The sequence below is a fragment of the Rhinatrema bivittatum genome, chromosome 14, assembly GCF_901001135.1.
Source record: "Rhinatrema bivittatum chromosome 14, aRhiBiv1.1, whole genome shotgun sequence".
In the NCBI taxonomy this organism is placed as follows: Eukaryota; Metazoa; Chordata; class Amphibia; order Gymnophiona; family Rhinatrematidae; genus Rhinatrema; species Rhinatrema bivittatum.
The window spans coordinates 77,422,647-77,442,127 of NC_042628.1; the positions used below are offsets into that span (position 1 = coordinate 77,422,647).

The following is a 19,481-nucleotide window of genomic DNA, read 5'->3' on the forward strand; positions in this document are numbered from 1 at the left end:
CTCCCATACACATAAATAGACTCACACACACACACAGAATCCAAGCAGGCTCCCATACACACAGACTCTCACACACACACACACACACACACACACACACATAACCTAGGCAGAATTCCATCCACACAAACACAAACACAGACAACCCAGGCAGGCTCCCTTTCTCACACACACACAAACCCAGGAACTTCCACTGCCTCCCCCTCCCCACCCCACATGTGTGCCGCCCCGTGCAAATGCACAGTATGCAAACACCGTTGCACTGGGCCTAAGAAGGGGCTGGGGAAGTCCTGGGAATCAAATTATAAATACCTGAAGTCCTGGGAAACAAATTATAAATACCTGAAATCTTCAGATGTTTTCATACAAGGGCATTTTCAGTTTGTTCTAGTTTCAACAAACTAAAAATGGCCTTTTTCCCTTTGTTTATTGTAAATGAATATGCATTCCTCTTACATTGTGACCTCAGAACTCAGCAGCTGAAAATGAACCCTATGGATAACTTAGAAAAGGGAAGGCATGAGAAAAATGTTTAGTCTTCACAATAAAATAATGCACAATAGGCACTAATTACTCATTTCATAGAAGGTAGTAGAAAAACTATTGAGATTTATTAGCCCAGGGCAGAGTGAAAGTTGTAGTCCTGGGATTCAAGTATTAAAGGTGATGGATGCATGGATGAGCTTCTCAATAGAGTTTGTAGGGGAAAAAATGATTTCCTCCTTTCAACTTGCACTCCTACAAGCGAAGATCCTCTTTGATTTTCCCAGATTCTCCTCCAGTAGCATTTGCTGTATGGCTGCAGATAAGAAATAGAGACGGACAACCCAAGGGCCAGCCCATGATGCTGTTTAAGCAGAACTGGCCCTACAACATCATGCTGCGAGTCTCAGCTTACCGGCGGCCATTTTGTAAAACCAGAGTTCAGGGATGGGGATAACGGGGGATGGCTCCGGTTCCAGGAACACCAACAATGGGGTGGGAGGAGGCCAGAGCATCATGGAAGAGGGGCCTTGACTGAATCGGGTTTGCTCGATGGGGGGAATGAGAAACCTGAACTTTTTTTTTATTTTTCAGGTTTTTTTCTAATGCTGTCCTCTCTTTTCGGGAATGGAAGGAGGGTTAGGAATGTGCTGGGCTGACTGGGGACAGTGATCAGCAATGTGCTGGAGTCCAACTAGGGAGAAAAGGGGCAAGTATGTTAGGGTTGAGCTGCGGGGAAGGGGGGCCAGTGTGGTTGAGGCGAGCTGGGGAGAGGAGGGGGGGGGGCTCACTGTGCTGTGGTCAAAGTGGGGGGTTTCAGAGTGAGTTGGGGTGCTGCTGAGGAAGTGGCGGGCAGAGTGTGCTGGGAGTCAAAGTTTGCTGGGATTGGCTTAGGGAAGAGAGGGTCAGGCTGGGCAGGTGAGCAGGATCTGCTGAGATGAAGCTGGGGAGGGTGAAGGGACTGGTGGTATTAAGGTTTGTGGGGAGATAGAAGGAAGTATTGAGTGCGCCTGGACAGGGGCCTGAGGCGGTGGATGTAGAATGGAGCAGGGGGGTCAGGGTGTGCTGTGGGGGCAGTCTGGAAAGGGAAGAAGAGAGCGCTGGATTGGACTAGTGCAGGGGGGATGGAGCGGGGAAGGAGATCCGAGTGTGCTGGGAATGGACTGAGGACAAGCTGAGGAGAAGGGAAGGAAATGCTGAGATCAGGCTGGGGAGGGTGCAAGGAATAGGGAGAAGGATAATAAATAGGGATGTCTGGGGAATGTACGCAGATTTCAGCTAGTATTGTGTATTAGTCTGAGTTAGGGTGGGAATGTTGAGGATTTTCAAAGCTATAAATGAAATGTGATTGAGAAGTGTTGGCCATACATTTATTACTTTTCCCATAGTCTGCAATTCCTGCTTTTTTGACTCTCTCGTTCCACAGTTCAGGTGTGGGGAAGATTATCTCCCTTTGCAAGTTATCTCTCAGTTTAGAGGAGAAACCGAAATCTATAGTTCCAGTGTCCAAAATGTGATACAAGTGGTTCTGTAAAAGTGAAATATTGTCAGAAGAAGTGGAGCCACTAAGAATTATAACTGATTGTTTTCAAAAGAATAATGCAGAATGCAGAAAGCGTGGATACATTTGGGGTGGAAAATGAAGTCCGAAAGCTCTGTTTTTCCTGAATAATTTACAGTTTTACTCTGCAAGGTCAAACGTTATTCCTGACTTGGGAGAGAAACAAATGAATTCTTTGAATGTGTGCAGTAAATAAATACATGTACTTGTTCTTCTATTATATTCTGAGTGTGCTTGATATATTTTTTACAGATGGACCCTTGGGAATGGAATTCATCACAGCTTACATGTCTAATTCCAACCAGAAAGTCCCAGGAGATCTTAGGCTGTTGATCACTGGATTCCAGCCGGCCACTCGTTGCACCATCATACTCAACAAATCTAAGTTTAAGATGGAGGTCCTTGTGGAGAAGAGGGAAACGATATCCATTCCCATACCTCAGGAGGCTGAGTTGGCTGGATCAGACATGTTCTCATCTTCCGTCAAAGTACAGTGTGATAAACCGATTACTCTGGTCTCAGTAAACTCTAAAGGTCCTTCTGCTGATAGTGCCATAGTGTATCCACTACACTTTTTGGGAAATGAGTACTATATATCCACCCCGAGTGGCGAAGCATCAGGGAATATGAAAGAGATCGCAGTCATAACTTACAACTATGATAACCAATGCGACTTGTACATTACAGGTGCAGTTACTTTGCAGAATAGAAAATATCCTGCAGGGAGCAAGCTGACTCTTCCCTTCAAGTCTTTGGAAGTTGCCCAGATACAAAGCAGCGATAATTTGAGTGGTAGCAGAGTTGTGTGTCAAAGACCTGCGGTTGTACTGAGTGGTCATAACTGTTACGGGCAGCGCAGAGGGTGTGCCCATAAGTATACCCAGCTCCAGCCTGTCTCCATCTGGGGCACCTCGTACATTGTCCCGAACTATTCATTCCAAACAAAGAATGACGTAGTAGAGGTAATCGCTAGCAAAAACTGTAAGCTGCATTATAAATATGGGCCTTCAGAAGGAACTAAGGATTTGGTAGCTGGCCAGGTTATACCATTCCAGTTGGTACACCGCGATGCCCTCTGTCTTTCAGCTGATGTTGGAATTCAGGTAGTGCTTTACAGTGCAGGAGGGCTTGTGGAAGGAAAGGAAATTGATAGTTTCCAAATGAATATTCATGACACTGCGACCTTCTGCACGTCCTACATCATCTATGGACAGAAATCGATTGAAAGAAATTATGCACTTATACTAGTCAAGAATTCAGCAACCTCTGGAATCCTTTTTGATGGGCAATCAATAAACAACATCCAATGGAAGCCGATTGCAGGAACAGACTATTCTTTTGGGGAATTTAAATATGGTGGCGGATCCAGCTTCCATATTGTACAGCATGCCACGGTTCCTTTTGGACTCACGAGTATGGGCTTCTCAGATAAGGCTAGCTACGCGTTTCCTGTGCTGTGTACAGGCCGTAAGTAACCACGACTCTGCTGTACAACTGAAAATGTTACATTGAAGGGCCATTTTCAGAAGGATGTAGCTGGATATCTAAGCAGTTACCCAGCTATTCTCTGCTGAGTGGCTAAATATTCTCACCTAGTTATCTTTACTTGTAGAGGAAAAGGGCATTCCAGCTGGTGGGGTAAGGTCGACGTAAGGACAATAAGCATAGATTTATTTTGAAAATACACACATATGTTTTCCAGTGCTGAATTGACTGGTAGAAGTAGCAGGTGTAAGGTACACAGTTCTTTTACATTTGCCTATATCCTTTGTATTTACACTTAAATCTATATTTAGACATGCCTTGATTTATCTGTAGGTATCCATAGATTCATTTCCTTTCTCAATTAGGCTTTCATTTTCTTTCTGTGAGACAAATAATTCTTTAGCATATGCAATGTACTTCTCACAGTGTATAGAGGTGGGATGGTACTGCCTGAAGGATTTTAAAATAGCATTAAAGTAGATCTTTTTTTCATCTGCTCAGTGTGTCCTCCCATTGCTCTGAGTCCCTTTAGTATAGAGAAACAAATTACCTCAAATCTTTGCCGAAATCTGATTGACTGGAATGCTTATCTCAGAAATAAGGAGTAGGTTTCCCCAAGTACACTTTAATAATGGTTTATGGAGCTTCTTCCAGGAATGTGTCTAAATCTTTTTTATACCCAGCTAATTTAACAGCTTTTACTATGTCCTCTGCTAATGAGTTCCAGATTTTAATTATGTGTTGAGTAGAAAAAATAGTTTCCCATATTTGTCTAAATGTATCACTTAATAACTTCATTGTGTGTCTTTGTACTATTTGAAAGAGTAAAAAAAACTGATTTGTGTTTTCCCATTCCATTCCACTCATTATTTTATAGACCTCTATCATATCCCCCCTCAGCCGTCTCTTCTCTTATCTGAAGAGTCCTAACCTCTTTAGCCTTTCTTCATAGGGGAATCTTTCCATCCCCTTTATCTTTTTGGTTGCCCTTCCCTGTACCTTTCCTAATTCTGCTATATCTTTTTTTGAGATGTGGTGACCAGAACTGCACACAATACTCAAGATGAGGACGCACCATGGAGTGATACAGAGGCATTAATATAGTCTCTGTTTTATTCTCCATTCCTTTCCTAATAATTCCTATCATTCTTTTTGCTTTTTTGGCCACCATCACACACTGAGTAGACAATTTCAGCGTATTATCCACTATGACACCTAGATCTTTTTCCTGGGTGGTGTAGCTATAATTTGGGTTGCTATTCCTTAAATGCATCACTTTCCACTTGTCCACATTAAATGTCATCTGCCATTTGCATGCCCAGTCTGCCTTCCAAGTTCCTCTTGCAATTTCTCACAATCCTCTTTTGATTTATCTACTTTCAATAATTTTGCATCATCAGCAAATCTGATTACATCACTCATCGTTCCCATCTCTAGGTCATTTATGAATATGTTAAAAAGCAGCAGTCCTAGAACAGATCCCTGGGGCACTCCACTATTCCTACTTCTGCATTGAGAAAATGAATCATTAAACCTTACTCTCTTTTAACCAATCCACAATAGAACATTGCCTCCTGTCCTATGACTTTTTATTTCTTCAAGATTCTCTCCTTTCTTACACACTTTTTAAAAATCTAGAAGCATTATATTAACTGGCTCACCTTTATCCCCATTTATTCATACTTTAAAAAAAACATAGAAAATTGGTGAGGCAAGACTTCCTCGGCTAAATTTATGTTGACTTTGTCCCATTAAACCGTGTCTATTTACATTTTCAGTAATTTTGTTATTTAGAATAGTTTTACACTGCATTGTCATAAGGTTCACCAGTCTGTAGTTTCCCCAATAATCCCTTGATCATTTTCAAAAACTGGCATTACATTGACACCCCCCCCCCCCTCCAATCTTCAGGTACCAGAGCTGATTTTAATGCTAGTTTACAGATTACCAACAGTAGGACTTCAATTTCATTTTTCAGATCTTTCAGCATTCATAGTATATATATACCATCTGGTCCAGGTGATTTGCTACTCTTTAGTTTGTCAATTTGCCCTAGGACATTTTCAGGTTCACTGAAATTTGTTCCAGCTCTGTTGAATCATCACCTTTAAATATCACTTCTGGCATGGTACCTGTCTTATATTTTCCTCAGTAAAGACTGAAGCAAAGAATTGATTTAACCTCTCTACTGTGGCCTTGTCCTCTCTCAATTCCCCCTTTACCTCTCAATCATCTAATGTTGCTTATTTATTGCTTAAAAAGAGACCTGTTATATAGATGTCTATATAAGTACATGTCTATATAAGTACATGTTATAATATTCAGGGTCTTCAATTCTAAGCTTATTTATTGCTGGCATTTTGTTTCCTGAAAAAGATTTTATTATGATTATTTTGCTTCCATGGCAAGCTTCTTTTCAAATTCTGTCTTTGCCTTCCTTATCAATGCTTTGCATCTAACTTGCCAGTTCTTATGCTTATTCCTATTTTCTTCATTTGGATCCCTTTTCCATTTTAATTATGGAATATATCTCGTTCTGTCAGGGAAAAATGTACATGCTTAATGCTTATTTTTGGCTCCTAAATGTAGGCAAATGAAACACGACCATAAATGTAGCTCCCTCTATGAGATTTATATTTATGTTCTTTATTTACTTTCAGGCCGATTCAGTAAAGTCCACGGGAGAGCCTGTGCGCGCGATACAGTATTTAAATTAGGCCCTAGTGCCTCCTTTTTGACAGGAGAGGCGGCTGTCAGCGGGTTTGACAGCCGACGCTCAATTTTGCCGGCGTCAGTTCTTGAGCACGCTGACAGCCACGGGCTCGGAAACCGGACACTGACAAAATTGAGCGTCCGGTTTTCGGCCCGACAGCCAAGGGCCAACTTCAAATTTTTTTACTTTTTTTACTCTTCGGGACCTCCGACTTAATATCACCATGGCTGCACATTTTACTTACTGAATCGTGCGGGAATGCCTAATAGGACCATTTGCATGTTGAGGGCGCTATTAGGTTCAGCGGGTTGTATAAGGGGTAAGGGAAAACGCGCGTCCAGCAGAGCGCACTGTACTGTATCGGCCTGTTTGATTGGTATTATTTTTATTCTCTGCCACCCTCTGAAATGTATTTAGTACCATGGAGTAACAAAACCTCTTACATTTAAATGCCTACATTGAAGCAAGATTCAGCCAAAGATATAGGAACCTGAGGAGTTTTTGAAAATTGACCCCTTATCCCTCTCTTTTCAGTTACTGAGATTCACATAAAGCTGCTTCCCTGGACTACATCTGAAGAGGGAAAATGTGAGTAATGCTTCTGAAGCTAGTAGCATCATGTTCCAATGTCCTGACAATTATCTACCTGCCAATCTTGCTGTCCTTAATGATAAATGGGTTATTTCCAAAATATATAATTCACCACTAATCTGCATTGAACTACAGCTTCAAAACCCTTAACTATTGTTCCAGTTTCTTCTGTTCGGTTTTAATCTTTTTCACCCCTTCCATCATGCTTAGTCTGTTACAGATTTTTATGCCATCCATAGACAGGCAGACATTTTATTTAGGTCATTCCATAGCAGTTCTAAAAATGAGATGGACAAATATTGGCCTGGACACTATACCCTGAGAAGTCCTACTGATCAGTTCTCCTATACCATAGTAGAGCTCCCTGACTACAGCTCTCTGAGGTCTGTTGCTTAACCAGTTCCTCATCTGGTGTTTCCCAGCCTTCCATGTGCAAGTGTCAAAGAGCCATAGCCACTGCACCCCACATTACAGTAGTTGCCTCATTAACAAACTTAATAATATTTGACAAGATAGCCCTCATAAAACCATAGGGGTGAATTTTCAAAGGAGTTACATGCATAAAATTAGCATATATGCACATATTCATGTATATGCTATTTTATAAACATCAAAAGTAAGCGCTTTCTTTCTGTTTTGGACACATTTACACAGGCCAACAATGGGCGGCCTAGAGATGTTCCAAGATGGGACTAAGAGTTATAGGGTGGATTTTAAAACCCTAGCACATAAATCCCGGGCCTTATGTGCGCTGGGCCAATTTTCAAACGGGCCCGGCCATGTGCATAAACACCGGGATGCGTGTAAGTGTCGGGGCCTTAAAAGGAAGTGGTCCGGGGCCGTGGCGGGGCTAGAGCCGCCTGGTACAGCAGCCATTTGCCGCTGTGCCGGGAGATTGCAAGCCGGCAGGGTGCCGGCTTGCACAACTTGCTCCTGCTCCTTTGCAGGAGGAAAAGGTGAGTTAAAAAATGGGGGGGGGTGGGGGGGGGACTAGGAGAGGGATAGGGGGAGAGTAGTAGGATAGGGAAGGGAGATTAGGGTAGGGTGTTGGGAACTGGGGAAGGCCCCGATGTGTCGCCGCACGAATTTGCTAAATTATACCCCCCTTGCGCGCGCCGACCTGGAATTTTATAACATGCGCGCAATCTACCCCATGTGTGTAAGTTGCTATTTTATAGGAAACTTAGGCGAGTACTTTTGGCTAATTACTTGTGCAATTTTACTCCTGCTAATTATCTCACACAATTGATGTCAGACTTGTCTGATGTCTGCTATTGGTTGGGTGCGAGGTCTGGGTAAAATAGGGGGAGTTCAGGGTGAAGAACTAAGAGGACGCTTGGCTCGGGTGCCCATAGCAATTATTCAGAAGGGAGTTGTGACACTGGACATGCAAGTTCTTGGTACAAAATAGTTTTGTTATCACAGTTCTCCAACATTCCTTAACTGTGCAAGTGCCTCTCACTTAATGAGTTTAGGAAAGAACCGACCCTCCAGGGGGTCCTTTTTATGGGCAAAATTCCCCTTCTAAAAGCAAAAACAGGGTCTCAAACACTATACGACTCCCACTTTTATTTCTTCTCCCTAAGGTGAAGACTCCTCCTGGGGGACTCTAGATGTAACAAAAGGATTTTATTCACTATTCTTTTTCTCCCGATGACACACAGGATCTTTCCAGGCAGCAGGGAGCAATCATCTCTTCTGGTTTTCCCCACATAAACCATATCTTCTCAAAAAGTCAAAACTGGAACTGACCTGTAGCAAGTCACCATTGATTCATCCTCAGATTATGTGGGAACCAGCGGGATCTCCTCTACTCATAGCCTTTCTAAGGGGCTGATGTAATAAACTGTGGTAGACCTGCCTCGGATTTGTGCTTGTAGTATTACGCACGTTTTTCTGTGCTTAGCACGAAAAAACCTGTGCAGAAACCCATATTTTAGTGGCTGGGTCACAGCATGAGTTATGGGTAAGTGCCTGTCTGGAGGTAAAAACATTAAGTGGCAGAAGCCAGAAAAGAGGTCGGAGAAGGAATAGGCACATGTCAGAAATGGTTAATGCTTTTGTACGCCTTCCAAATCTGTATCATTACTCTGTTCACTGGCAACTGCCATTATAGCAGTGGGTGATGGATCATGAAGGTGTATCACATTGCTCTACCCTCCTTCAGTCCCACTCCCAGACCACTAACTCACTACTGCTTACAAGAGAATCAATCATGGATCAACACATTAATGCAGTTTATGCTCTGTTTATTGCACAGGGTCTTCAGCTCGCATTTTAGCGTGCATATCTGCACGGATATTTGTTAGGCACAGATTTTCTGTGTGTATCTAAATTGCATACCATCCCCTTATTACATCCTGTGGAGACAGCGCCTCCTTTTGCAGCACGCACTAAAAAAAATACTCGCAGACAACTAGTGCCAATTTTACCGAGGGTCTTATTATATCGGCCCCATAGGAAATTCCCTGAAAGTCCCCTCACCCAGGCAAAGAACTGTAGATCTCTAGGAATAACTCTCAGAACAAGTCCAAAAATCCTTTAAGCAAACCCCAGGACACCATTACTGGATAAGTTGTGTACCAAGAAGGCAATTTCCGCTTTCTATTCAGTGCAAATCCCAAGCTGTGAGGCCTAGCACAGCAAAAATAGGAAAAAATTCAACTCCACAAAAGCAGCTCCTTCTCCCATAATTGAAAATGCCGCACCTAGCTATGATTCAGCTTTTTCCTCTGTGGAAATGGTGCACCCTTCCCTCCACTGCCTATAGTGCTGATCCTAAAGGCTCCTCACATTTAGATGCCCAATCCCTGAGTCTGGCAAGGTCCTCTTGCGGTTCCTCACAATCAGCTTGTTATTTAACTATTCAAAATAAGCTTGTGTTATCTTTAAGCTGTTACCCACCCCTCCGCTTGCTTGAGGTGGCAGCCCTCCAGCCTTCCGCTCCATGAAGGTGGTATACCACAGGCATCCCGCTTTGTGAACGCCATTATGGCCACTGCAGCCTCGTCCCTCGGCTGTCCTTGCAGGCCACATGTATTAGTTATTTATTTTGCCTGGCCTCCATTTGGCCACCCCCAGACCGGCCATCATCTCGGTCTGGGCCATGCTTTGCATATAACCATCCCCAAGCTTCTCCCTATGCATATTCATTGGTGCCCAGCATATAGGGGGATACCAAAACATCCCCCTATATGCCGGTGAGGGCCCTGCCATAGTAGTGACCAGTAACACCTTACTTGGTCCCTACCCCCCCCCCCCCAACCCACTAGCGCTTCTGTGGCCGTTTGCAGGAAGATTATAACGAGATCCATGCCCAGGTCTGATAGATGAACCCCATCTGGCCTGTACATGCCCGCACAGCTAGGTGAAATATCGTCGTGTGTGATGACATGACCCAAGCTCCCACTTCTTTATTTAATTTACGCCTCCTTTTCTCAATGCCTCTGCAGGATTTCGTTCCTCTTCATATCAAGCAAGGGATAATGTGGGACCAAACCAACTCCGTAGACTGCCAGAGAGCCTTGACAATTGCCAAGTCTTTTTTAATGGCAATGATGAAGTCAATGTTTTTGACCGAGACCAAATCGTTACCCCCTAAATGGAAGATGATAATGTCTGGCCATTGAAGCTCCGTAGCATATTGGAGGTTCGATGGCATTAATTGGACCCACCTCATCCCTCAGCCTAGTCAAATTATGCTGGCTTTGTTCTGTGGTATGCCCATCTGTTCACTGGAGCTCTTTGTTCTGGCTCTAATGTGTGCCCAATACATGTATGAGTGCCCCAAGATCCATGGCACTTTCGCGACTGCAGGTGAAGAGTCTATGACAAATAAGAACAGCAAGATTAGGGTGAGCAGGGTAAGCAAACGATCTGCCAGACTATGCATGTCCTAGGAGGACTGTTTTACGGGCCGGATGTATGACTTGTATTTACTCGATTGTCAACACCCTACAGCTTTGATCTGTGCTTCTCTTAACCCACTGCTGCTTGCAAATGATGCTGCACCAATTCTGAAGGAATGGGTGTGATATTCACGTGGCTACTCCCCTATCATTGCTAATCCTCTGCGCAAGATACTAATCAACTGGTAACACGACAAAGTAGCTCCATCCTGATGTTTTAACAAGAGGCCCTTCCCCGGTGGGCACACCATTAAATATGGCTTCTGTACGAGCAGGATACAATGTAACGCATCTACCTGTTGCCCGTTGGTCGTTTTTCGATCTTCTGATGAAAATCTGCACTGCATCTGGAAAAGCCACTGTTAGCACTCCTTCAAGATAGATAGCAAGAGAAGGAGAGGACAGAGGAGAGCAGAGACATATAGGGAGAGAAGGGAGAGCGAGAAGAATGCAAATAGAAACATAAGAAGACGGGGAGAGAGAAGAATAAAGGCATAGGGAGGGGTGAGAAAAAGAAGAGCAGAGATTCAGGTGGAGAGAAAAGCAGAGATTGAGGGAGGCGTGAGGAATGACAAAGACACAAGGGGAGAGATATTCAGAGAGGGAGAGGGCAGAACAGAGACATATAGTGAGGAAGTGCAGAGACAGACAAGAAGGATAAAAGGTCACATAAGTAAAATAAAAAATGTAATTTCCTGAACATACCCAGATCAGTCCAAACAACTTGGTTTTTGCATCCCTACCAGCAGATGGAGGCAGAGAACAAAACTTTGAGGCCCTGCTACATAACCGAGCATGCCCCTGGCTGCTGTTGCCTGTAGCTTCGGGACCCCTGCTTGCCAGGGGACTGGCTCACTCTTCGAGCCCTGAAGTCACCTTCTGCCTGCTGCCGGCAACCTCAGTCCCTGGTCATCATCCTGCAGAATGGCCAGGGAATAGGCAGGAAGAAGCAGGAATATTGAACAGGGTGACCCTCACAGCAGCAGCTAGAGAGTGGGCTCAGAGCAGGTAGCATCTGGAAAAATAGCATCCCAGATGGAAAGAGAAGGAAGAGAGGAATTGGTAGGGGCCTAATAAGGCTCAGTGATGGACCCCAAAGCTTTTGGTGGGGGGAGAGGAGGGACAGCTGGGAGGTGTTTCATCTGTTAACTTTCTACATCTCAAACATTATCTGTACTCAACATATTTACTGCACTATTCTTTACTTCCGTAATGATTTCATAACTTTTCCCACTATCAAACCATTTCCATATCCATGAACTAAATAATATCAAAACTTTTGCAAGTTAAGTTTACCTCACACTGAACCATTCATTTTGTTTTCAGTACCTGAACCTCCAAAACCAAAGCCGAAAGAGATTCCGGGTGAGTATTAAATCAGATTTATACACAGTATGGAATTGCCTCGCATGAATCTGTACTGATCACTGATGACTAGGTTACCTCTTGAGGACATTACCTTGGGAAATGTTGTGTGTTATAGTCCCTTAGAAAAGTTTCCATCTAATATTTTTTTTCTGAACCATAGAATAGAATCACAGTAATTGAGGCAGAAAAAGATCAAATTGGCCCATTCCATCTGCTCAGTTGCGATTCTTCCACATTGGGTAGATAAGCACCTTCCCCCTGCCCCCGCCATCCTGTCTCTTACATGAACCTTCAAACTTTTTCCCATCACTGCAGTTCATATCAGTACAAAGCCTGCCCCAAATCTGCTATAGTACTGGCTTCCATCATCTCTTCTGGCCAGCCATGTCAGGCCCTACCAACTTCCTCTTTGGATTAGGTGTTGGTTTTTAAAATCCAAAGTCCAGATCCGCTGTGTGTTCAAGCAAGCCACTCAGCTGCCATTTTTGTAAACATTCAACCTCCCTGTGCACATGGAAGCTTGGGCCTAATCATGGTCCCACTATTCAGGTTTCCCCTGTCTTTCCTAGAAGCCTGATGCAGTCATATGGCGTTTTGAGTAAAAACTGCCACTCTATGGACATTGCCCCAATTGATTACCCCATGCTCATTGTTTCACTATACATTCATTTTTGAAAATAAGGATTTTCTGCATTTATCCCATGTTTTTCCGAAGTCTTTTACCATTACAAATCCCCCCAAAAACCGCTGGTATAAAGGATAGAAATACAAACTCACAAAGAATCCAGAACTTGCCAGGTTCTTGTCGCCTGGTTTGGCCTCTGTTGGAAACAGGATGCTGGGCTTGATGGACCCTTGGTCTGACCCAGTATGGCATGTTCTTAACTATTAGTAAGATGTTCAGTGATTGTAAATATAATTTAATATAAATGAAAATAGATATGACAAAATTATAAAAATATAGAATGCACACAATGATAAAAATATATGTATATATAGACTTAATACCATTTGATTTTACAATCAAATAAAATAAATAACAAACCATTTAGATTCAATCACAGACCAGAGACGACCATGTTTCAGCTTACAACCTGCATTAGAAATAGAATCGCGCTGTCAAATATAAATAGGTGTCCTTTTAAATGAGCCTTATATATGTGGAGAGCAGGAGCGTAGAAACTATTATTAATCGATTTTCTGACTGCAAAACGTCTGGCCGCTTGTTGCATACAGGGGCTTGTCCTGCGACTAAGGCAGCAGTGTGCTGCGGTTTTGAAAGGGAGCACAAGTACCCTGTCCGTCCGGCTGTAAAACTGTATGCTCCCTTCTCATGTGCAGTCAGAAAGTGTACCTTTTATTTATCATTGGGTGCCTTTTATATTTTATATTGTGTCTTTTCTATTTTCATTTCTATTTCTATTTATTAATTATCACTGACCATCTTACTAATAGTTATGTTTTCTTTGTATGTATACAACTTGGGTTTGTTTCTTAATATTCCATGGATTTTGGCCTCTCTTTCTTCCTTTGTGAAGAATGGAAAGTTTCTTCCTAAGATCTGTGGAAGATCAGCCTTATAAATGTTGAAAAGTGCAGTAGCGGGACACTGTTTATATAAGGATATTATTCTAGATGTTCTGTTAAATGAAAGGAAAAAATGGTTCTTACCTGCTAATTTTTATTTCTGTAGTACCATGGATCAGTCCAGACTCCTGGGTTTATACATCCCTGCCAGCAGATGGAGACAGAGAAAGTTTAACTGACACTAGTTCATAATCACTGGTGCCACCTGCAGTTCCTCAGTACTGAACTGTACCCAAGCCAAAATAATACTGGTTAAAACTTGTTAGGAAAATAGTCAGACAGCTTAAAACCTCTTAGAAAATTAAAGAAAAATTGTACAGTAATGGAAGCAACCAGAGTCAAGCGGATAACTCTCCATTCCCTAGAATGGGCAGGTTCTGGACTGATACGTGGTTCTCCAGGAATGAAAATTAGCTAGTAAGAACCACTTTCCTTTCCCTGTATATACCCAGATCAGTCCAGACTCCTGGGATGTACCAAAGCTCCCTACTCGGGGTGGGACCTGGAGAGTCCTGCTCACAAAACACTCACTGAAAGAGTGAGCCTCTGGATCCTGGTCATCTAGGCGATAATGTGTCAAAAATTTATGCAGCGACTTCCAAGTTGCCACCCTACAAATTTCTTGTGGCGACACCAACTGAGCCTCTGTCCATGAGGCCACCTGTGACTGAGTAGAATGTGCCCTCAAACCATCAGGTAACTGATAGGCTAACCCCATAGCCTTCTTAAGCCGCATCACATTGGTAGCCTTGGAAGCATGGGTACCTTTCTTCGTAGCACTACACTAAATAAACAGGTGATCCGATCTCCTAAAGTCATTTGTCACCTCGCGATACCTCATCAAGGCTCCCTGGAAGACCAAACATCTGAGCTATCGTGTATGAAGTGCAGAAGCATCCAAATATGGTAAAGTTGGAAGCTCTATTGTCTGATTAACATGAAAATATGAGACCACCTTGCGAAGAAAGGAGGGAACCGTGCGAAATGATACGCCTGAATCTGAAATCTGAAGGAATGGATCATGTCAAGATAAAGCTTGCAACTCTGATATTCTTCTCATCAAACAAATGGCTACCAGGAAAACAACCTTTAAAGTCACATCCTTAAGAGTCGCCTTGTGGAGAGGCTCAAAGGGTGACTCTCACAAAACTCAAAGGACAAGGTTAAGATTCCAGGATGGGCAGACTCCTTACCGGAGGGTGCAAATTCTTAACCCCTCAAAGAAATCTGACCACATCTGGATGAGAGGACAAAGTCTGCCCTTTAATTGTCCCATGTAAAGAAACCACAGCTGCCAACTGAACTCGAAGAGAGTTAAAAGCTAAGCCTGTTTTGAAGGAAAGATAAATTCTGAGACACCAAAGACTATAAAGCCTGAACACCCTTAGCTATACACCATGCCTTAAAGACCTTCCAGACCTGGACATAAGACAACGATGTAGATGTCCGCCAGGGTATCCCCTGTGCTTCAAACACCGCTTCTCAAAAGATTGGAAAATATGGGGCCCTGATGAAGCAGGCAAAGAAGAGGACTGAACTGTAGCGGACCTTCCTCTGCTAAGTTGACCAGATCTGCGAACCACAGCTGATACGGCCACTGCGGGGCTACCAACACAAAGACCCCCAGGTGTCTCTCTATCCTGCCCAAGATCTTCCCTACCAGTGGCCATGGGGGAAATATGTAAAGTAGAACTCCCTGAGGCCAAGGAATCCCCAGAGTGTTGACTCCCTCAGCTCCGTATTTTCGTCTGCGGCTGAAAAAGTGAGATTCCTTTTCATTGTGGCTAGCCACCATTAGAACCACATGGGGGCAACCCCACCTCTCATGAATGAGCTGCATTGCCGATTGACAATTCCTATTCACCTGTATCTAGATGTCTGTGACTTAGAAACTACGCTTGGACATTTTAGACCACTGCGATGTGAGATGCCACTATCTGGACTAAGTCTTCTTCCTCCCCCCAAAGAATTAACTCCTGAGCCTTCTGCACCACCATTCGACTCTTGGTTCCACCCTGCCATTTGATGTAGGCCAGGGTTGTCACATTGTCTGATAAGACCCTGACTGAGCAACCTTGAACCACTGGTAGGAAAGCTAGTAATGCTAATCTCACTGCCCTGGTCTCCAAGAGATTGATAGACCAGGAGCGTTCCTCCTCTGACCAAGTGCCCTGAGCCAAATGACACTGGCAAACCACCCCAAGCAGAGAGACTGTCATCGGTAGTGATAACAATCCAATCTGGTGCCTCCAGGTCGACAATTTACACTAGGTTGGCCGTTTGTAGCCACAAGACACTGTCCCGTGTGAGAGCATCGAGCGATAACGGCTGATGAAAAGCCTTCAACAGTGGATTCCATTGTGCCAACAGAGTTCTCTGTAATAGTCTCATATGCACAAAGGCTCAGGTAACCAACTCGAAGGTGGAGGCCATGGATGCCAGAACCTGTAAAAAATCCCAGGCTCTGGGTACATGCAATGCCAACAAACGGTGAACCTGCGTTTGTAACTTGTATGCTCTCTCCTCCTTCAGAAACCCCTTGCCCATATTTGTGACGAAGCGAGCTCCCAAATACTTGAGACTCAGCAACGGACTGAGATGGCTCTTTGTGAAGTTCGCCACCCAGCCTAGAGGTTGCAGGAGCTGAATCACCTTTTGGAATGCTGTGTGATAACTGGCCTCCAACTTTGCCCTTATTAGCCAATCGTTGAGAAAAGGATGGACCAAAACTCCCTCATGCCACAAGACAGCTGCCACTACCACCAGGATCTTGGTAAAGGTCCATGGTGCCGTGGCCGGCCCAAAAGGAAGGGCCTGAAACTGGAAATGCTGACCAAGAAACATGAATCTCAGAAAATGCTGGTGATCCTGATGAATGGGAATGTGAAGATACGCCTCCGTTAGATCCAACAAAGCTGGGGAACTCCCGACTGCGCACCGCTGCAATTACCAACCTCCGGGTTTCCATGTGAAATCTCGGATCCTTCAGCGCTGCATTTACCCACTTTATATCCAGAATGGGGTGAAAGGTGCCCTCCTTCTTCGGAACCACGAAGTAAATGGAATACCAACCTGTGCCCCATTCCTCTGGAGGGACCAGCACCACGGCCCCTAAACCCTGCAACCTAACTAACGTCTCCTGAATCACCAACAATTTTTCCACTGAACCACAGGGGGAGACTAAAAAGAGGTCGCAAATGGGACGTGCAAATTCTAAAGCATGACCATGAGTACCTACTTACTAATGCTTAGTGACTTTGGCCCACTCCCCTTAGAAATGAGCCAGATGCCTCCTAAAAAAGTAACGAAGGAGTGGGCAGTCTCACCTCATTGGGAGGATTTCTCCCTGGAGCTCCCCCTCCTCTAGACGCTCTGAAGAGCCGATGACATCCCCGAAAGGCCAGTGCCCAGGACTGATCGCGGCGTGCAAACTGTTTCTGCGATGTGCTGGGTACCCCTCTTATGAAGAGGCCTTCTGCCTTCCCAGAAACAGGAATGGAACAGAAAGAACTGCTTGGACTTAGGCCTATCCTCCAGCAACTTGTGGACCTTATTGTCCCCCAATTGTTTTATCAATTGTTCCAGATCCTCGCCAAAAAAAAAGACGGCCTTTGAATGGTAGGGAAACCAATTGGGATTTGACGACACATCCACCAACCAGTGACACAATCACAACAGTCTACGGGCCGACACCACAGAGGCCATAAGCCAAGAAGATGTCTGCACCAAGTCATACAAGGCATCTGCTAAGTATGCGACTGATGCCACCAAGCATTCAGCGTGATTACTGTCCACGCTGGGCTTAGCCTGATTGCTCTGCAGCTGCTGCACCCAACAAAAGCACGCCTGTTGCATGAGGCTGGAACAGATAGCCACCCATAAAATCAAAGCAGATACCTCATAGATCCGTTTGTGATGAACCTCCAGCTTGTGATCCTAGACATCCTTTAAAGCTGTGGCCCCCGCCATGGGAATAGTTGTCTTTTTGGTGACCGCTGACACCACCATGTCCACTTTTGGCATAGCAAAAAGCTCCAAGGTCTGTTCGGGCAAGGGATAAAGCTTCAAAATAGCTCGACCCACCCTCAGACCGGCATCCGGAGAACTCCAATCCTGATCCACCATCCTCTGCACAGACCTATGATAGGGAAACACAGATGGGGACTGGACCAGACTGGATCTGCCCCATCCAGGTCCAAATCTGTCTGAGGGAGTTTCAACCCTAGTTCACCGAGTGCTTGCGGAATTAAGGGAGCTAATTTATCTCTCCGAATCAAGCGAAGAATCTTGGGATCGTCTCCTTCGGACACCGGCACGTCATCTGCAGCATCCCCATGACCTGGGTTGCTCACATCTGGATCACCCACCTTGGGATCAGGAGCCGGGGTCCTCGACAATAGCAGCCCTGAATCCATGGGGTTCTCCAGGGAACCTATTGAATCATCCATATCACAATCTGTCCGGAGTGGACACAACAGATGCTGAATCCCAGAGGACAAACTTCCCTGGGAGCAAGCAGGACCAGCCATTGGAGTTTGAGCTCCAGGGGATGAAGGAGATGGGAGCCAGCCCTACCTGTTCGCGCCCCAGACCCTCCTGCTGTGCCAAATAGGCACGGTGGAGCAATAAAATAAACTCCGGAGAAAAGCTGTGGGGAGCCGACCCCGTAGACTTGCCGCTCCCCAACTGTGAAAACCTGAGAGGCAGAGCCTCACCTGTGCTCCCCTGCCCCTCTACAGGGCCTGGGTGAAATGGGGAAAGTTGCGAGGTAGACTCCCCCATCCCCTCCAATAGCACGGGCAAGCTTGCCGGGAAAGCTAAGTTGGCCGCTGTTCCCACACCGGAGCCGAGGGCCCGACGTGAGAAACGCTGTCCTTGACAGAAGCAACATGCGAGGCAGAGGCAGCCCCAAGTCGCCAAAGCTTCATGGGAGGGGGGGGGGGGCAGAGAAGGCCCTTCACATCCTCACATCTGGAGATGCACGCCGAGCAAAGAGAAAGGTGGCTTAAAGGTGTGGAAACCGTGCGGCAGGCCTGGTCCCGAAACATGACCACGCGGCTGGAATGTTAGTCCTCAATCGAGCACGGAGATCGCGCTCAAAAACATTCCCCCGACAAAGAAAAGACCGCTCAACTCCAGCTGCCATCTGCACTAAACTGCACTTTTTTTTTTTTTTATTTTACTCCAGAGACAGGAGCCCTCCTCTCCTAAGGCTGAGGGGAGCTGTCCAACTTCAGCCCAGCCTGAACTCAAAAGGAGACAGTCCCAAAAAAGCAGCTGACCAGAGCCCAAAAGCCACCTAGGCAGCCTCATGAAGGGGAGGGATCTGGACTACCAGATTTGCACCCCACAGATCAAACCGGAGCAAGCGTAGAAAAAGGTTACCGACCTCCAGCTCATCCACCTCAACCAAACAGGGAAAGGTTCTCCCTGGGAACCCTACCCCTGGGAGGAGAGCTCCTAAGAAAAAAGAAAAACAGCAAAAAATGCCAAAAACTGCAGGTTTAAGCACCAGCCACCATCTGCTGGAGACACAGAAATACTGAGGAACTACAGGTGGCACCAGGGATTATGAAGCAGTGTCAGTGAAACATTCTCTGTCTCTATCTACTGACAGGGATGCATAAACTCAGGAGATTGGACTGATCTGGGTACTTACAGGGAATTATGATTCTTTGACTACTCAACAATTCAAAAAATCATTAAAAACACATTTTTTCCAAATGGCATTCAATACTCCTCCACAAACAACTCATCATCACTCCACAACCTAGTAACTTCTCAA

At 44.9% G+C, this 19,481-nt stretch overlaps 1 protein-coding gene across 1 annotated transcript in view; it reads left to right on the forward strand.

Moving 5' to 3' along the window:
• LOC115075937 (IgGFc-binding protein-like) overlaps window positions 1-19,481 on the forward strand; it is a 400,171-nt gene that overhangs the window by 134,257 nt on the left and 246,433 nt on the right. Inside the window, exons 17-19 of the mRNA XM_029576916.1 lie at window positions 2,297-3,511; window positions 6,777-6,830; window positions 12,068-12,106. Coding sequence (XP_029432776.1) covers window positions 2,297-3,511; window positions 6,777-6,830; window positions 12,068-12,106 — 1,308 coding nt within the window. The remainder of the gene's footprint in view (window positions 1-2,296; window positions 3,512-6,776; window positions 6,831-12,067; window positions 12,107-19,481) is intronic.